This window comes from Corvus kubaryi, unplaced genomic scaffold (assembly GCF_017639235.1).
Source record: "Corvus kubaryi isolate FWS band 111438036 unplaced genomic scaffold, C.kubaryi_AGA036_p1.0 split3-73, whole genome shotgun sequence".
Lineage (NCBI taxonomy): Eukaryota > Metazoa > Chordata > Aves > Passeriformes > Corvidae > Corvus > Corvus kubaryi.
This window is the reverse complement of record NW_024582091.1, coordinates 45,973,061-45,991,233: the sequence shown is the minus strand read 5'-3', so window position 1 is coordinate 45,991,233 and position 18,173 is coordinate 45,973,061. Positions and strand designations below refer to the sequence as shown.

Below are 18,173 nucleotides of genomic sequence, written 5' to 3'. Positions count from 1 at the left end.
CTTATTTTTCTAGAGCAAATGAGCTGAAAAGGTGCACTATAGGATCTTGCAAATACCCACGTACTTCAGCTCCTGTTTCCAGAATTCTGTACACACAACTCTTCAAAACCAGCAAAACTGTGATCACTTGTCATGTCACATTGACAGTCATGCCTCAATATATGAGTCTGAAAAAATCATACAGACTATCTCTTCCCTTTAAACTGATGCCATGATGATTTTTTGCCTTTTCTTTTAAACCCCTTTTATACCTTTTTACAACTTCTGTATTCTTAGTGCTTTTTGCCTACATTCTTGGACTTGTTTGTCAAGCTAGGAGATTAAATATTTTAGAAGCTTCTTAGTTAGGGATCAGTGTGCCCCAGACCCCAAGGCCCTCTCCAGAACACATTCTGTAAACTAAGATAGAGCCATCCAGGGGAAGGCTCCTCGGGGAGGGGGGCTTCAGAAGAACACATGCACAGAGCTGTCATGGTAACATGCACATGCATGCGAGCCTACAACTTTCAAGATTCCAATATTGCCAAATTTCCTGTAGGAGTCCCAGGATTTACCAAACAGATACATGTCAGCTGTGCAATTTATTGGGTTTCTTCTCAGAAATCCTGGGCATGTCCAAAATATAAGAAGTATGAGATTTACTGTATAAGCCTTGGAGACTGCAACATCTGTACTACAAGTCTAGCAATTTCTGCCCAATATACTGTTCATGGACAGTACACATGATCCATACTTCCAGTATGGACATGAGGTAGCTTAATATAGAGCTACTTTGTCAGTACTAACAGTCAGCAGCAGGAAAACCTGGAGAGATACAGAAAATCCTCAAAAACTGAGTCAACAGAATTTCCAGTAAAGAAGGAGAACGTGCCCTGGAAAACCTGGATGCTTAGTAAATTCATCCAGTCTGAGCTGTGAAACCAGTCTAACCACAGCTGTGTAGACTCCCATAGGCTCATTTAGTCAGCTTTTGGAGCACAAACACAACATGGTCAAAAACTGCTTTTCTAATGGTACAGGATGTGTTCATCTACCTAATCCTCACTGATTTGAAGACAACCAGAGTGTCAAGAAAGTTCCCATTCTTTTATACTATTGCCTCATATACTGTGCCTAAGACATTGGCACAGAAAGAGAAAATAAAGGCATTTTTCCTCCTTAATGATCACACATTGCCTGAAAAGTCAGCTTTCCTGCTATAGTATCTGATACAGAAGAATATTAGAAAAGACTTAGATCCAGCTGTGAAACATGGAATTATGCACACAGATTCTGGGAGAAATACTTATTGTTCTTCCCTCAATGACTGGAAAATCTTAATGAAAATTGTGAGGAAAATTCTGTAGTTAACTTAAAAATCTAATTTATCATCTATTATGTTTCATAATCACTAATGCATATTTATAAAAATAATGGCAATTCACATATTTGTAGCTATCTTGTTACTTTCAAGGATTCATTCATATTTTTAAACTCCTATAGCTATATTTTTATTCTATTCAAATCTACCAAATAATACGTTTTAAAATTTATCTTGTATTCTTATAAAAAGAGTAGCCTTTTCTACCGTAGAAATGATGTATGACAAAACTTAACACCCCATTTTTTCTGTGAAAAACACAAGTCTTCTTCAAAAAATAAGCTCTCTGGATATAACTGCAGGTGAAGGAATAAAGTTTCAGGTACTCTATTTTTAAGATTAAAAATCCATTTCAAATACTTCAAAATGACAGAGATGACTAAAATATTTCTTAAGATCCAACCTTGTATTAAATTTCAAGGTTTGATGCTGACCTGAGAGTTGTATCATCAAAGGGTTTTGCCTCTACAGTCATTTGGACACAGTCTTTTTTTATTCCTCAGTCACTATGTTCACTAAATGGAGTATCAGTTGTCATTTTAGCTGTGATGTGAGTGAAGGTAACAGAGGTGGATTTTGAAAAAAAGGCAATGTTACAAATGAACTAACATCTGCAAAGTTTTGCACAAACTGGGTATAGAAATAGCTTAAAGAAATAGCTTAAAAATACTGGATTACTAACTTGGCATCTCTTTCATTCAGTCTCTAATGTTGAAGCTGCCCAATTCGTATGTGCAAGTAGATGACTGTGGGCCCATCAAAGTGTCTCTATACCACAAATGTCTAAATGCCTCTTCTCAAGTCCCTCTTCTAATTCATGTGCCTCATATGTGATGTGTAATTTTTCCCTGAAAATAATAAGCAGGGAATTTCCATCTTATGCAGGTTGAAGCAATTTTCAAAATGATAAAATTTGTAAAGAAAATAGACCCTAGCCCTCCTGTTGACTCAATACCAATTCACTGCACTTAGGAAATGTAACACAAGAAGGATTAGAGAGAAAAGAAGAAAAATCTTATTATGACAGAACAGTCTGTAATGTTTATGGGGAACATGAAAAGAGCACACAACACAGCATGCAAATTAAATAAACTGGTATCAGTTGCACAACAGAAGGTAAGATTGAGTTTGAATATATAAATAGACTGAAATAAGAAAAATGAAGGAATCATGAACATTAAAGAACAAGTTTTTTGTGTTTTTGTCACTGGGAAAGAATGGAGACTTTAACACTTTTACTCTAGAAATCAGCATTGCCAAGGAGCTTGACACTGAAGAAGCCACAAAGAGAAATATGAGTGTTCTGCTTAGGATGTATAAATATAGCAATCAGGTCAGTATATTAAAATATCTAGTAGCCATTGCACATACTGATGGTAAACATATTTGGATTAGATTTTCTTGCTTTGCATTTCTTCAAACAGAACACATAGAGCTTTATTCTCAATGGAATTGGAGATAACTTCTATCAAGAAATTAATCACAATGAAGCATATCCAAGTAGGCTTTTGAAAGGCAGATCTACAAGGAAACACTACTCCAGGATAATCTTTTTGTCAGAAGCATTTGACAAAATTACTGTTGCATAAAACTGCAAGACTGTGCAATTTACATATGATGACTGTTTTGGTTTTTTTCCTGGCCAAAAATACTTTCACATGTATTTCAATGTATCCTACACTTATAAATTACTTAGTTTCCTACTGAACAAGAAAAAAAGAGAGCTTCTCCATTAAAGAATTTGGCCCTCTGTTATGGAGTTTTTAAACAAAAAATTAACAAAATCCATTTTCTTAAAACCAGTGATTCAAGATCATTTTAACTACTAAAATTAGGTATTTTAAAATATTTTTTCCTAATGCAAATCCCAAAAGCTTTCAGGACTGTAAAATCAGTGAATGGGAAAGTCAGAGCAAAAAAAAAAAAGTTTGAAAAATTCAATAATAAAGCAGTTCTATTTTTTGGCATGAGTACTTTTGGGACACGAGGGATAACGGCATGTCTTTCAACTTCGTATTTTTCAAAGAAGGTACATCCAGCTCCCAGAATTTTGTCTTTCATGTATCACTAGTCTCCGTTTCTGTGACAACAGACCTTAGGAACAGTGAATCAGATATTCAGTAATGTTACTTCATGCAGTTTGTATTGGACTGAATTGAAATATGCCAATTTAAACTTGCCGAGCATCTGGCACAGCAGCTGACTGAATTTCAGTCAGCTTAAAGCATAAAACTGCTGTATCCCAAAGATTTACCAAATCTGTATCAAAGTTTTAAAGCAGATGTCTCTTGACTAACAATCACACAGTTTAAAATGGAGACAAAGTTATTTACATTCATTATATTACAATACAAAATTCTAAAAATTAGCAATAATCTAGTGAATTGGGGATACCAAAGCTTCTCTTTCAATGTTTTTTTAATCACTAACTGATTTGTTTTTAAAAAGTATATATTGTTATTTCAAGTGTTAAAACTACAGAAAGAAAGCTCTCCCATTATGAATTTGACAGAGGCATCCACATAATTTTGTTGATGAAAAGATTTAATAGGTGAAAAAGACAATTGTTCTCCAAGTTAAAAACCATCTCCTTTTCCAATCTGTAAAAACAAAGTTCTACTTGCATACTTCAGCTATTAACAGACATAGCATTTTTCAGCTGAGGTTTAAATTGAGGCAAAAGTAAAGATCATGTACAAGTCAATTAGCTGCTCATAACTTCTTACGTTTCATGTCTGAATCAGACTGCCCTCAGCCTACGTCCAATCCATGTCTTCTTCCAACCATTCCAGTTTTATCAGTCTCTCTTTCATGCATTTTCATTCTTGCCCTTGTCTTTCCTTGACTGCCTCTCCTACTGTGATAAATCAGCCTTCTAAAACACTCTTGGACTAGGGGAGAAAATCTAAGGGATGTTTCACACTGCTTTGATGCTTCCAGCACATAAACTTCTATGAATTTGCAACTAACCAATTCTGTATTTGTACAACTAGAGACTGAAGTAATGAAAGCAATAATTGTTATATACTATAAGATGCTACTTACAGCTCCTTTTCACCCTGTTGCTTTTGTAATGATTTTAGTATGATGCCATTATTAAAAAGACTTTTAAAGGTAAAGTACTATTGAAGTACTAATTAGGCTATTGTTTATAAAATGTACACAAAATACCAAATAGCTAAAGATATCACAGAATCACAGATCACAGATATATTCTATTGTAAAGTATTCTTCTTCACTGCAGAATTGCCTTATTTTAAAATCACTAAATCCACTAGCGATATCCACATGTACATTATCTAAACACACAGTATAGATATAGATCTGAAATACAAAAATTGTATGAGTGTACTCTGCAGAGGCACTCCAAAAATTACACAGAAATCAGCACTCCAAAAATTACATTAAAAATAACTTCCCATTCATTTCAAAATTTACCAAAATAAATTTGGGTTTTTTGGTTCATGAAGGTCATGAACTATCCCTAATAGTATGTCATTTGTCTTCAAATAAATTTTTTAGCCCTACAGACAGTCACTATTCATCAACCAAACACAATAAATGTTATCCCCAAGTATATGAATCAGTTCTTCTCAAAAAATGACAACAGAGATTTTAAAAAAATTAGGTCATCTTTACTGCTGGACTGCATGGATAAGGACTTCGTTGGTGTTTTACCTTTACACAGCACTATGGATGAATATATTTTGTAAGTTATTTTCTATATTGTAATGACACGGAATTTAGCATATATGGAAGAAGTACTCACTCTTTACTTAGGAGAGAAAACAAATAGAGCAAGAGGAACTGTAGCAAACATTTACAAATTGAAACATCACCTTCCCCAAAATATAACTGGATTATTGAATCAGATCCAGATTTTGAGCATAACATCATTGAAAGCACTTGTATGTTGCCTAGACTGCTTTTTCCCTCAATTTTCTTAAAGCCAAAAGAGAAATGCTATCAAATGGTCTTCTGAGTAGTGTTTGCTTCAGTAAGTATGAAATCGAAGAGATGCTGGCACTGCTACATTGTGTTTCTTTGTAGGCATTGAGCAAATGAAATAACTTCAGTGGAGCTCTGTTTGTTTGTTTTTAAGTGAGTATTTAAGTCTATATTTCTCTATGCTGCCAATTATTTCTCGATATGAATTTTTTTTCATGAAATCTATTGCTCAGAAACTCTTTGAAAGTATCATTTTTTCTCTGTTAAGCAAGTAAGATTTAAACATTAGAAGGAACATTCTGTTTAAAATTTATCTAAAAGCAGACTTTGGTAGCATATACACATTCCAATTTAAAAACAGATACAATAAAAAAAAATCAGTAGTTACAAAAATCAGTAATTACAACTTCCCAAAGTCATCCTAGTAATGTTTTATTAAACTTAGGTAAGATTCATCTTATCTATATCGGAAAATTTCAGTGGAGACTTCTACGCAGTAACTAGCATTGGCTTGGGTGGTTTGAGCCAACTCTTAGTCAGTGCTGCATCTAGGGAACCTGTTTGGAGGAATGTCCTTCTCTCACAGAGTTGCACAGGAAGCCTGAGGGTCTTAATCATGGCCGAGGATTCCTTTAGAAGGCAGAGCTTCTCAAATTTAAGAGCAGGCCCACTGAGCAGTGAAGCCTTAACTCTTTTTCTAGATCTCACCAGGAGTCTTTCCATTCAGTCCTAGATAAGGATGCCATTTTAAGGCATGTGTTAATAAAGTTCACATTTTTCTAGTCACATGCTTTCACTGTAGCCAAAATAAACTAATCATAATGTAAACTAAGATTTATTTAAAAGACTGCAGACTATCTTCTTAAGATGCTGCCACCAAAAGCATTTGAAAGAGCAAAACCAAGACAGCGTTAGCAACAGAACTTTTAGAATCTGAGGAAAAATCATAAAAAAGAAAGTTAAAGGAAAAGGTATTAAGAAAGATTTCCTACCCAATACACATCAATGTAACTATAGAGTGGAAAGGGTAGGGAAGTTACTTAAATAGAAATGGAAAAAAAAAAAAAGCTTTCTGAAATGTCTTTGAAAACATTTATTTCAGTATTAAATATTTTCTATTTTGTCTTTCACTATCCTTTGTAATATAAAACTGGGTCAAGTTAAAAAACATAGAAATATTATTACCTGAGAATAATCTTCTGCATTTGAGTGTCTCCTATTTTGATTCATGTCCCCATTACTGTCACTTTCATTTTCATCAGTTTCAGTAACAGAAGTGAGATTGGATACAGAATGAAATCCTTTTTTGAGGGTAGACTGTGGAAAGTGGCTAAATAATAAAAGAAAACTCAAAACACTTTAATCCATACATTTTCTTTCAAATTACAGTCTTCTTAACTACTCTTAACAGAATTTTGTCAAAATAATTTGTGTCTCCTTTATTTTGAGAGATTCCTAGAGCAGCACAGAATCCATATCTTCCTATATTTCTTGTCATTACTGACTTGGCACTACACACAAACCTATGACAGAAAGACATCTTAACCAACCCTCAAAAAAGCAAAACCCAAGCCAGCTGAAAACTAGACGACAATGCCAGAAGTGAATAAATTACTATGGCCCCTAGACAAGCAAAAATTACTACTTGAATGAAGGTAAGGCAAAATATAAAATGTTTTGTGTCAGAATACTTTTTGTCTTTTCCCTCAAATGGGTCTCCATAGCTACCAGACAGCTAAAATACAGGATAACCAAGGAAACCTGGGCAGGCCTATTCTGGTTCTAGTAAAAGAAAGCTCTGTTGCTGACTTCACTGGAAGTAGAAATAAAAACTAACAGAAACATAAGTAACTCTCTGATTGTTAAGTGAACTAGAAGAAGAGGATCAAACCAATTTTGCATACATGCCAATTAGACATAAGTGTGTAATTGTGTTATTACAGCAATAAATAACAAATTAAAATCTAGACGTGTTATCTAGCCCCCTTTTAAAGGACTGAGATAATGAAAATCAAGATCTTTTTCAGTAACAGTCACAATTATCTTGCCTTTGAGTGTTTCAAAATATTTTATTAGAATAGAAGGAAGAGATAAAAAGCTTTCAGTCCCAACTGTGTATCTCAGTCCCTTATCTTATTTACACAGTTATATCACTTTAATGAAATGTTAATACCTGCTATATATTTTTGGCTACTACCTGTTAATTAAATCACAAAGATTAAATGAGCTAATTGTCATGGAAACTTAGTGCATTAAATAAACTATCCTTTCCCAAATGGGGTAATTTGACCATGAAGCAATCTACCAAATATGAAAAAAAATATAAAATCTGTTAACATGCAAATACTTCAACATCTTCATTATTAATCTCTCATTCCTTTGATAGCCTGTTAATTGCTTAGAACATTATAATGTATTTCTACTCCTACTGTTTGAAAACAAACAGTAATTTAAGTACTTTTAACTATCAAAATGCAACTGTATCATCAAAACAATTGCATTCCCAGAATATTCCAAGGTCACTTCTTACACAGACAAATGCTGCTGTTAAAAAAAAAAAAAATTAAAAATACCTAACTGGTTTATTATCAGTCCATGCAATTATGATGATCAAAATGCACAACCCTCCACATATGTAATTTAGTCAGTTTACTTAGAGATGTACTTAACAAAAGGTGCACACACCCTAAGAAAATACATAAATCTCCAACAATTTACAGCCTGTTGTTGGACTCAGTCTCAAGAAAAGACGTATCCTCCAAAATGACATAAACCTTTTGGTGTACACTGGCTATAAGATACATTCAATGCTTCATGACAGAAGCTCAGTCAGAATAAAAGAGACAGGATTAATAATTCTAGAACTTGTCTACTGAATCATAATGCACATGTTCACATCATCAGCTGGAGCCTGAGAGAAATGTATTATGCAGTGGGTCATAGCAAAAAAACCCACGGCTCTGATACACTTTATGGTAATCTTTCTTTTCTTGTCAGGGAGCAAGTACTATACTCAGCATGGCACATTGACTAGAAGTCATGTATACACCCATTTCTGAAAGTTCTCTAAGACACCCTGTATAAAGACTCTGGTTTTCAAGGGTTTATAGGACTTCCAAACAGTCTTTAACACAAGGCATTTATACAAAGCTGTGTTTTGACCATGAGCTTCTTCACCTGCGCTCTCAGGCTTGTTCTATCATAAACAGAGAACAGCTTCTTTTATTCAAAAATATTAAGTGTTCTATATCAAACATGTGATGCCTGTGAAAATACTGACTGGCTAGTCAATTCTTTCCTTGTTATGTGTAAGAATTAAAAAAGACCAGTAGTTTGAGGAAAAATTTGAAATACATCAAAGAATATTCATATTTCTGGCAGAAGTGATCTATTGAATACTCTATGTCTTTGGGGCTACTGGGCAGAGAATCTGGCAAAGCATCTGACAGCACTCCCTGTTCTCCAATGCCAGAAGCCCTGACAAGTGTGTACCTGCCTAGGGGACTGTCCATACTCCGTACAGGGTGTGACAAGTGGGGACCTGTGTGTTCATGTCCACCCCCTGGTAAGCTTTCTCAGTAGTGCAGATATGAGCAGATTGTAGGCAGAAACAGCTAAGCCTAGAGACTTCCATCTCCAACAGGAAGTATATGCTGCAGTCCCAAAACAGGAGGAGTTTGTAAACCTCAGTGACAGGAGGGGGAGGGTAATCGCATACGTATGCCTCTGTGTGCCAGATTAGAACTTCTTGGGATTAGCTACAGGAAGGTGTTCAGAAGTTTTCAGGTGTTTATTAACCTTTTGTGTCTAATATAGTAATTTAGCTGTCGTATTGCCGATATTGATCCTAAATGCAGTTCACTGATAGCTGATTAATTACGTGACATCAACACATCAACAGAGTGCTTTGTCCTGATGTGCTTCAGAAATGATCTGAGCAGTTTTTGCCTGTGACACAAGCAAAAATAAGCCAGTGCACTTTCACAGTGCACTTTCACAATGCTAATGCTGAAACTACCTTATATACTCACATGTCTGTTGGTATTGTGATAACACTCAATTTGTAATTCAAAAATAGGCTAGCAATCTCAATATGTTCTTCAGATTTCTCTACCACAGGCTCTGGGAAAAAAGCAACTTGTTAAATATATACATTCATAAAAACATTTAATACTACTAACTTTGAGAAATAAATTTCAATGGGGATTCATCACCCCTAAATAATTTTCCAAGTATCATCCCATGCACTTGAATGGAACAGAAAAACGAGGGATGGTTCTAGGTGACATATCATGAAAAAATAAATGCTTTACACTCTGATCCTCAGCCTGCAAAGTATTAAATTGTGCCTAACTTATATGCAAGGTTATCCAGGGTAGCTCAAAACAACTATGGCAGAACTTTTTGCCTTTGCCAATTTCCTCTATTTCTTATCCCAGCATATTTTGCTAGCCTGCCTGTAACACTTTCAACATACTCAAGCTATCTCGTATCATCCATTTAACTCCATTATGCAGTACAGACAAATCCTAGAAAAAAATTTACTCTAAAACCATGAGTTGATGCAGCAGGACTAGTCACATACTTTAAATTTTTAAAAGGTGTTCAGAAGCTTTAATGGCTCTCCATCAGAGAGCTTCTGTGTTACTTTGATAACATTCCCTCTTCATTTTCTCCACTAGCATGCTTTTTTCAACATAAATTGAGACACTTCTCAAAGCATGTAGGAAATATTGCTAAGAGGAAGTAATACAAAAGTGAGTTCAATTGAAATTAAGCTAACAGATAATAAGTATGGTCCTGAAAATGTTTAAAATAATTAAAATGTAATTAAAAATTCATTTTGGAGTTTTTAGTAGACAAACCTTGGGGTTCAGATGTCACAACGATTTTCTTTTTCGGACGGATAAGCTTCCAAGAAGGAAGTGGGGGTGGTTCTGGAGGTGCTACCAGAGGACAAGACCTAGTTCGAGTGATCAGGACAGGATGGCTGTGTATATGGGAAAGCCCATATTGCCTCATCTTCTCTGAAGAATCAGCCTATGGAACACAAAAGGATAATCTGACTGGGTCAGATCTTCTTTCTCATGATATGTCTAACAAACAAGAACAGTATGCACACAAAGGCATCTAACAGCTTCTGTAACAAATGAAATGAATATAGTTCACCTGACAAGACTACCCAAAAACATGCTGATTAGAATCTGATATTCAGCACAAAAAGTATACTTAAAAGTGTTTACATGTATTTTACTTTTCATAATAGATTCATCACTTCTTTCAACTTATTTAGATAATCATAACATACAAGTGAAGAGAATGAATATGTAAGAAAGCAATAGGCACAACATTTTCTTTCAAGTAATCATATTTAAAAATACTTTCTGAGGGAAAAAGTCCTTACTTCATGCTGAATTTATAAAGTGGCAGAATTCTAAAATCAGTTGGTCTTTTAGATAACTTGTAAAATCTCCATAACGTACTGCTTTGGACTAACATATCATTAAAGCTAAGTTTTTTATTTGGTGGCTAATTTATAAAACACATTAAAGACACTTTAGTTGACCTGTATACCAAAGCCCTTAGGAACAGACTTAAGAGCAATTTTAGATGTCAACATTGAGTGGTGCTCTTCCCATTAAAATAATAATGGTCCAGTACTTAACATCACATCTGAAAGTTCTGTTACAAGATTTGTACATCCTTTTAATTTTAAAATCACACTTTCTTTTACATGCTAAATAAATCAACAATAAGTTATTTCTTTAACACGCTCATCAGCAAGTCTCTATGCTTCTACTCATTTTAAAATGTTCCTGAGGTTCTGTATTTAAGAACTCTGGAGAGAAGAATATTGTTGTGGTTGTCAGTTATTTGAAGAGTAGGGAATGAATTAAATTAAAAATTCCAGTTAAAACATCCAAGATTAGAAAAGATTCTGAAGATAACCAGTCCATAAAGGACAACTTAGCTGTTGAGTACACTACACACTTGTATGACTCAAATATTGATTTTTTTTTATTTGAGAAAATTTAAGCCACAGCAATCCAAGGAAATCCATACTAGAAAGCAAAGTTAAAAGGGATACTGCAAAAATTCTGGAGGGAAATTCTGGCACAGCTGCAGTCAATGACAAAATTTTCTCCAAGTTTATGGAACAACTCTTACCCCTGTTAATCCATTTTCTAAACTTTATTTCAATTAGTGTAGTTTATCTCAGCCCTTGAATAAAGCTTGAAAATGGTGGGGGTTTTATCCATAAGAAATCCTCTACACTTCTATATTTAACTTCTGTCAACTTCCATTTTTCTATCAAGTCTTTACTAAAATACTGGTTTAGACATATAGATTCATCTGTCTCCTCCTATTTGGTCTGCCATACCTCTTTTTCAGTAATCTCTATATCCCAACAGACTGTAGTCAAGTTTGAGACTCAGGGTGTTAGGTGGCAGGAATGATATAATCCCATGTTCCTCCTTCCACTTTCCTTTTTGATGACTAGCATTACTTATTATTAGCAAAATTACGCTATTGAATGAGATCTTAAATTAAAATAAATTAAAATCAAAGATAACAAGGTAATCTTCAAAACTGCATAAAATACACAGCACAATTAAAAAAAAAAAATAGTGCAAGAATTAAGTGCACTAAAGCATAACACCTGCAAACCATTTCTGGAAATTTCTTTATTCCATGAAGCTTACCAGTTTCCTGAGAAGGCAGCTTAAAATTTAATGATCTAATTATGATAGATATGATTTAAATGTAGAAAAAAAGGAAACGTAATTAATAATCAACTCAAGAAAGCCACCTCTTGCATTGTAAAAAGCTTTCTGAGGAGTGTGAGTGACTAAGTGAAGATTTAAGTGTTGTTTTTATCCCAGCTGCATTAAGTGCTACACTTTTTCCAGCTGCTTTCACCAGTTAAAACACTAATGATAGAAATTGATATAAACATGCTATTTCTTATATAACAACAAACAACATATTGGAAAATATATATCAGAGGAGTCTTAACTGTAGTCTTAAAAAAATTAAAATTCATGTTTTTCAAGTAGCCCTTAAAGTAATTAGACTTTCCATTCAGAAGTATCTCATCATGATACATTTTCTAGTCCACATCTAGTCTCTCCCAGGAGACTCCAGCTTTTGGGATCCTGAGGAAAGTGGAGGAAAACTGAATAAAATCAGCAGGCTTTGGCAGGAAAATGCATGTTCAGAATACAGAAGTACCAAAATATAAATTCAACTGATAGCCATCATCTAGTGACTGTTTCACTGAGCTAATTATATTTTGTTACAACGTAGTTACAACAAAATGAAACACTCTGATAAGAAAATAAGTAATGTTTTCCTGTCCTGAGAGCACAGAACCTTACCATTCTCGTTAATAAAAAAATATCCTCTTCAAACAAATTCAGCGGTATACAGCCAGCATACACGACCATTTCTGGCTGGGTTGGTATGGGAGATTCTACAAAGAAGACATTAAAACACTTTAGAACAAGGTAAACAGTAAAAAACTGCAGCTGTACCTCACACTAAATTATTCTGCCTTCTCTGCTTTATTTTTATTACTCTTTTCTTTGTCTGACTCTGTTTTATTCAAAAGAAGAGATCATTGTAATGTACTTGAAAAAGAAGCCATGGATGGAAAAAACCACCTCATTTAAATAATCAACAGCCTTTGCATATTTTACTTATTTTACACAAATGAGTAACAGAAAATACAACTTAAAAATATGACAGGTCAGAGGTAGCTTTCAACATTGTTCTTTTGTTCTTCAAATTTTAAAACCAGTACTAGTATAAACAATACACATAATCCGTGTAGATGAAGTAAAAACATCCTGATTGGTCAGTACTAGTTAAATGCTTCTCACCACTGAAGGCAAAATTTGATCTTGCCAACAAAAGGATCCAAAGCTAGACCTCTGGCCACTGCTGCCAAGGGATATGAAGACTGAGATAAGTAATTTGAGAAATACAGTGCCTGTAAACCAGAGTTACTCCTCTCACTTCTGTCAAGCAGATGAAAAAATGGAGGTAATGATGGCTGCCTCAGAAAGTACGAAGGGGCAACCCCATAGCTCTTATCCCACATACCTTAGAGAAGCTTGTAATTCTGCTATATGCAAGGAATAAAAACAGGGGCACAGTCACTTTGTTAACTCCAGAAATCTGTTGCACTAGACAACCATATGATCGTCTCCTATTCTTATCTGTGAAAGAAGCCATTGCTAATTCCTGAATGATGAAGAGAAGCCAAGGATGTCTGAGAGTCATTTCTTTCATGGTGAAGGGAGATTAAAGGTCTAAAACATAATACTTGAAATATGGGTCTCTGGTTTTACCAAAAAGACATCTGAAAAAGAAAGATATCTATTTCTCTCTACTTTTCCTTAGTCATCTCAGAAAACATGTGGAGACAGGATTTCAGTACACAGGCTGTGACACCTGTTTTTCAGGTGCTTTTTTAGGACAGAATGCTTTTTTAGGACAAATTTCTTCACAGAAAGAGTTGGTAACCATTGGAACAGGCTGCCCAAGGAAGAGGTTGAGCCACCATCCCTGGAGGTATTTAAAAGATGTGCAGATGTGGCACTTAGAAACATGGTTTAGTGGTGGGCTTGGCAGTACAGGTTAACAGCTGGATTCAATGAACTTAGAGGTTTTTTCCAACCTAAATGATTCTATGATTCTATCTCCATCTAACATTCCAGTAAAATTATCTGTGTCTGTCATTGCTCACTTCAGCCTCACCTCAAATATAGGATAATTGCTTCCTATGTTTAGTAAGTATTCAACTGGAAGTTGCACTAAGAATAGGTATTTTCTGTGAAATTATATAAAACAATGCAATCTGCATATAAATAGGCAAATGCCTGGAAAATATGATTTATGAGACTTAAAATCCATTTATTTAGAGGGTATGCAACATTTTATTCTTAAAGAAGTACAATATCTTTGCATCTTAAATATTCTTCTGGGAATTCAATTACCCAACTAAATATAAGCTAAAGGTAAGTAAGAGGTACTTTCCAATGGATTCTTAATATTTCTCACCGCATGATTGTGATTCCCATGTTAACCACAGCTCTTGTGTTAGTTGTGGGTTTCAAATTATTCAAAAGCAAGGCTATAATTTAGCTTTAATCTCAGTCCCTACCGACATATCTGATCTGTTACAAACACAGCAAGAGTAGCTATGGTGTCCTGCACATTACAGTACAGAACAGTATGTGCCACAAGGCACAGTGATGTCACTGCTTGTGAGAAGTATTTCTCAAATAAAAGTATTTAATCAAATACCAGGTGGAATGTAAAGCTGTCATACTCAGTCCAGATGGGTTGTGAAATAAAATGTCTGCAGGGCAGACAATAAACAGCAATGAAAAAATTATTAGAGCATGCAAATGATTAACCAGGCACATCGTATCCACTTTATTAAAACTATTACAATACTAGTACATCATGCCAGTAGCTTTAAAAATTACATATTATTTGATCTTTTTTCGCTGTACAAAAAACAAGGACGATGTATGCAAATTATTTGGCACCAGGTGTAATGATGATTAATGTGAATTCAGCATCTGGGGAAACTAGTTAAGACTGATAGCCTTGATAAAATTGTATTATTAGATGAAAAATGTTGTAATATACAGTACAACAAAACAGATTCAGCAGAGCCTATTATTTATATCCTTCAGTGTGGATATAAGAATTCTGGAGTGCTTTGTTAGAAAATTCTGAATCCATGTACTACTTACATTTCACACTTGCAGCTTTGCAAATTCATTTTCAGAGAATAAGTACTAAACAACCCAAACAAATGCTTCAGTCCCTTGGAGAAGGGAAAGTAAGATTTGAATTAATCCATGTAAAATACATATCCAGCCACTTTAAAAGGCCAGGAATTAAAGTCGTTAGTTTTATATATCTTAACTGTTTTTATTTGTTTATCAAAATTTTGAAGACTTGACAAGAATTTTCTCACTCTTAATGTTTCTTTTAAATATTTATTTATCAAACAAGAGCTGATGGTGTAGTTTAACTTTCCAAGGAGTAATGAGGCCAGAGGAGAGCCACAAAGATGATCTGAGGGCTGGAGAAGCTCTCCTGTGAAGAAGAGCTGAAAATTTTTGTATTGTTCAGCCTGGAGAATATAAGGGTCCAAGGAGATCTTAGAGTAGTCTTTCAGTATCTAAGAATCTATCTAAGAGGAGCTTACAAAAAAGCTGAAAAGAGATTCTTCAGGCCATGGAGTGATAGAACAAAGGGCAATTGTTTTAACTGACCCCTCTGAAAGAGGCCTGGCTTACTGTGAGGTGATTGAAGCACCAGAACAGGTTGCTCAGAGAAGCTTTGGATGCCCCATCCCTGGATGTGTTCCAGGCCAGATTGCATGGGGCTCTGAGTAATCTGGTCCTAGTGGAAGATATCCCTGCCCATGGCAGAGGGGTTGGAACTAGACAATCTTTAAGGTCTCTTCCAACCCAAACCATTCTGTGAAAACACATCAGTTGGCTTTCAATAACTGATCTTGGGGTGTGCAGCTCAGATGTTAACTTTTGCTGTTGTGTTAGGCATGGATTAGCTTTGCCTATTGGAAGGTATTTTTTTAGTCTTCAGAAGAATAACCTATGTGCTTTTCAGAATTGACAGAAATATTGCAGAATCAGAATTGACATGAATATCACAGAATCATGAAATGCACTTGAAAAAACAAAATACTCTGGTATTAGGCTTCAAACCATCTTGTAAGTGAAAACTCTTGAACAGGTAAAAGAAAAATTATAAGAACTTTACAGTTGTGTGACATCTCATTGACTCTGATGATAAAATTACAGATCTACTTGTTTGATTTCAAAAACTTCATAGCATAATAATAATAATCTCGCAACACTTCTGCAACATAGAAAATATCTTTAATTACAAAGCTGGTATCAAGGCAGAATGTGATTATCAAAATACATGGTTGGTTTGTAGAACAAACTCCCAAATTCCTAGGTAATGCCCTTTCAAATGGAATAGTATTCCCTTTCCAGCAGTTCAAAAATTAAGACTCAGTAGTTTGGAAACCTAAATAAAAGCACAGTGGTGATACGTTACAGGAACAAGGCGACTAAGTATCTCATCTCATCTCATCATTGTAAAAGCTGTACATAAAACAAGGCAACTCCCTAAGTATGAAAGGTTAGTTACTAGAAGAAAAAGCTGGTGAGAGGAAAAGCACAGATTGTATACTAAAATGGGTCAGTAGGAACATATGAATTGTCTGCAAAGACTTCCCAAAAACTGGCTGATTGATAAGCCAAAGGACCAAAGAGTTGGTTGATCTCAGGAAGAGTTCGGACTGACCATGTCAAGGGCTTGTTATTCAGCTGGATCCACGAAACTGGATAAATAGAGAAAGAATTCAATGCTTCAATGATCCTGCAACTCATACTGCTTTTGTGGGGTGCAGCAGGCATTGGTCTGAGTGTGCAAGTGATTCAGAACTGCGTATGTTTGTACTGGATCTGGCTGGGAATGAGCTTTCATCAGGGCAGCCTGTGTGGTCCTGTTTGAGATATGTGACCAAAAACACTGTTGATAACACACCAGTATGTCAGCAACTGCAGAGCAGAGCTCACACACCATTAAATCTTCTGTTTCTCACTCCAAGTATTCTGGGGGTGGGCAAAGGGTTCAGTTCTCATTCTCTGTCCCATCCCACTGTGGGGAGTGAGCATGTGGATGGGTGGGGTCTTAGCTGCCAGACAGTATCAACTCACCACAACATTATAGCACACACTAAATCAAAAGCCTGTAAGAGAAGTTTCCAAGTATTTAAAAGTAACTTGGTATGTCAATGTGTATGAAACTAAACAAGGTCATGAATATACAATGCAATGAATACAGAAGATTTTGCCATTTCAAAAGTCAAATATAAACAGTATCTGGAGTAGTTAAGTATCTCTTTAGAAATAGTCCATATTTATCAGAAAGAAGAAAAATTTCATTGAAGTCAACAGTTAATTGGTAGAGCAAAAGCTTGCAGCAGGGAAATGAGCACTTTTATCATTCTGGGAATTAAACCATTTTGAAGTCACTTAAAATGAAAATGGAAAAGAAAAAAGTTGCTGCATTAAATAAAGTCACTCTTACAGAATTCCCCAGAACAAGACAGGAACATTTTACAACTACTGCCTCTGGCTCTGACTTTGAACCAAGACCTAGTTTCAGATCTTACCTTATGCACAACAGTGTCCTGGGCCACTCGGCAGACCCCGTGTCTCATAAAGCCTACAAGATTTCCCTCTTTTGGCTACAATCTCACAACAAATATGCATTGTAATTCAGTATTATTTCAAACTGCAATTCCTTATTTTCTTTTCCTTGCAGTCTAATAATCTTAAATTTGCTGTTACTGTAGAGATACCTACCTCTTACTCTTTTCCAAATGTCTTTTCTGGTTCAAATTTAGGACTAATGAGTTCTCTGACCATTGTACTTGAGCCCTGAATTATTTATCTTTCTAAATAACCTCTTCACAGGACATTAACTGTCCTAAAGCATAAACTGTGCTTTAAATGGCAGAATAAAGACCTAAATATCATGTCATTTTTCACATGGAAGCACTGCCTCTTTGTTTTTAGTGTTCTTTCACTCATTTTGCACAATTTCTAGAATACATCTCTTGGATCCTTTTGCTTCACCTTTGCTTTCTTTTCCCCATAACATGCTTGAGTACTAGTTAGTCGCATCACTTATATTCACATGAAACACCTTATTTCCTATTCCACACCTACTACACTAAAGAAAAGTACATTCCTGCAATATAATTTAAATTTTATTGCTGTTTAAGTCATTTAGTGGTAGG

The 18,173-nt window shown here is 35.0% G+C and overlaps 1 protein-coding gene across 1 annotated transcript in view; it reads right to left on the bottom strand.

Moving 5' to 3' along the window:
* The window catches only part of ADGB (androglobin), a 111,516-nt gene that overhangs the window by 53,240 nt on the left and 40,103 nt on the right, over positions 1-18,173 (bottom strand). The window contains exons 9-12 of the mRNA XM_042016610.1: positions 12,688-12,782; positions 10,174-10,348; positions 9,340-9,430; positions 6,494-6,638 (exon numbers count right to left, since the gene is read on the bottom strand). Of these exons, the coding sequence (XP_041872544.1) occupies positions 6,494-6,638; positions 9,340-9,430; positions 10,174-10,348; positions 12,688-12,782 (506 nt within the window). The remainder of the gene's footprint in view (positions 1-6,493; positions 6,639-9,339; positions 9,431-10,173; positions 10,349-12,687; positions 12,783-18,173) is intronic.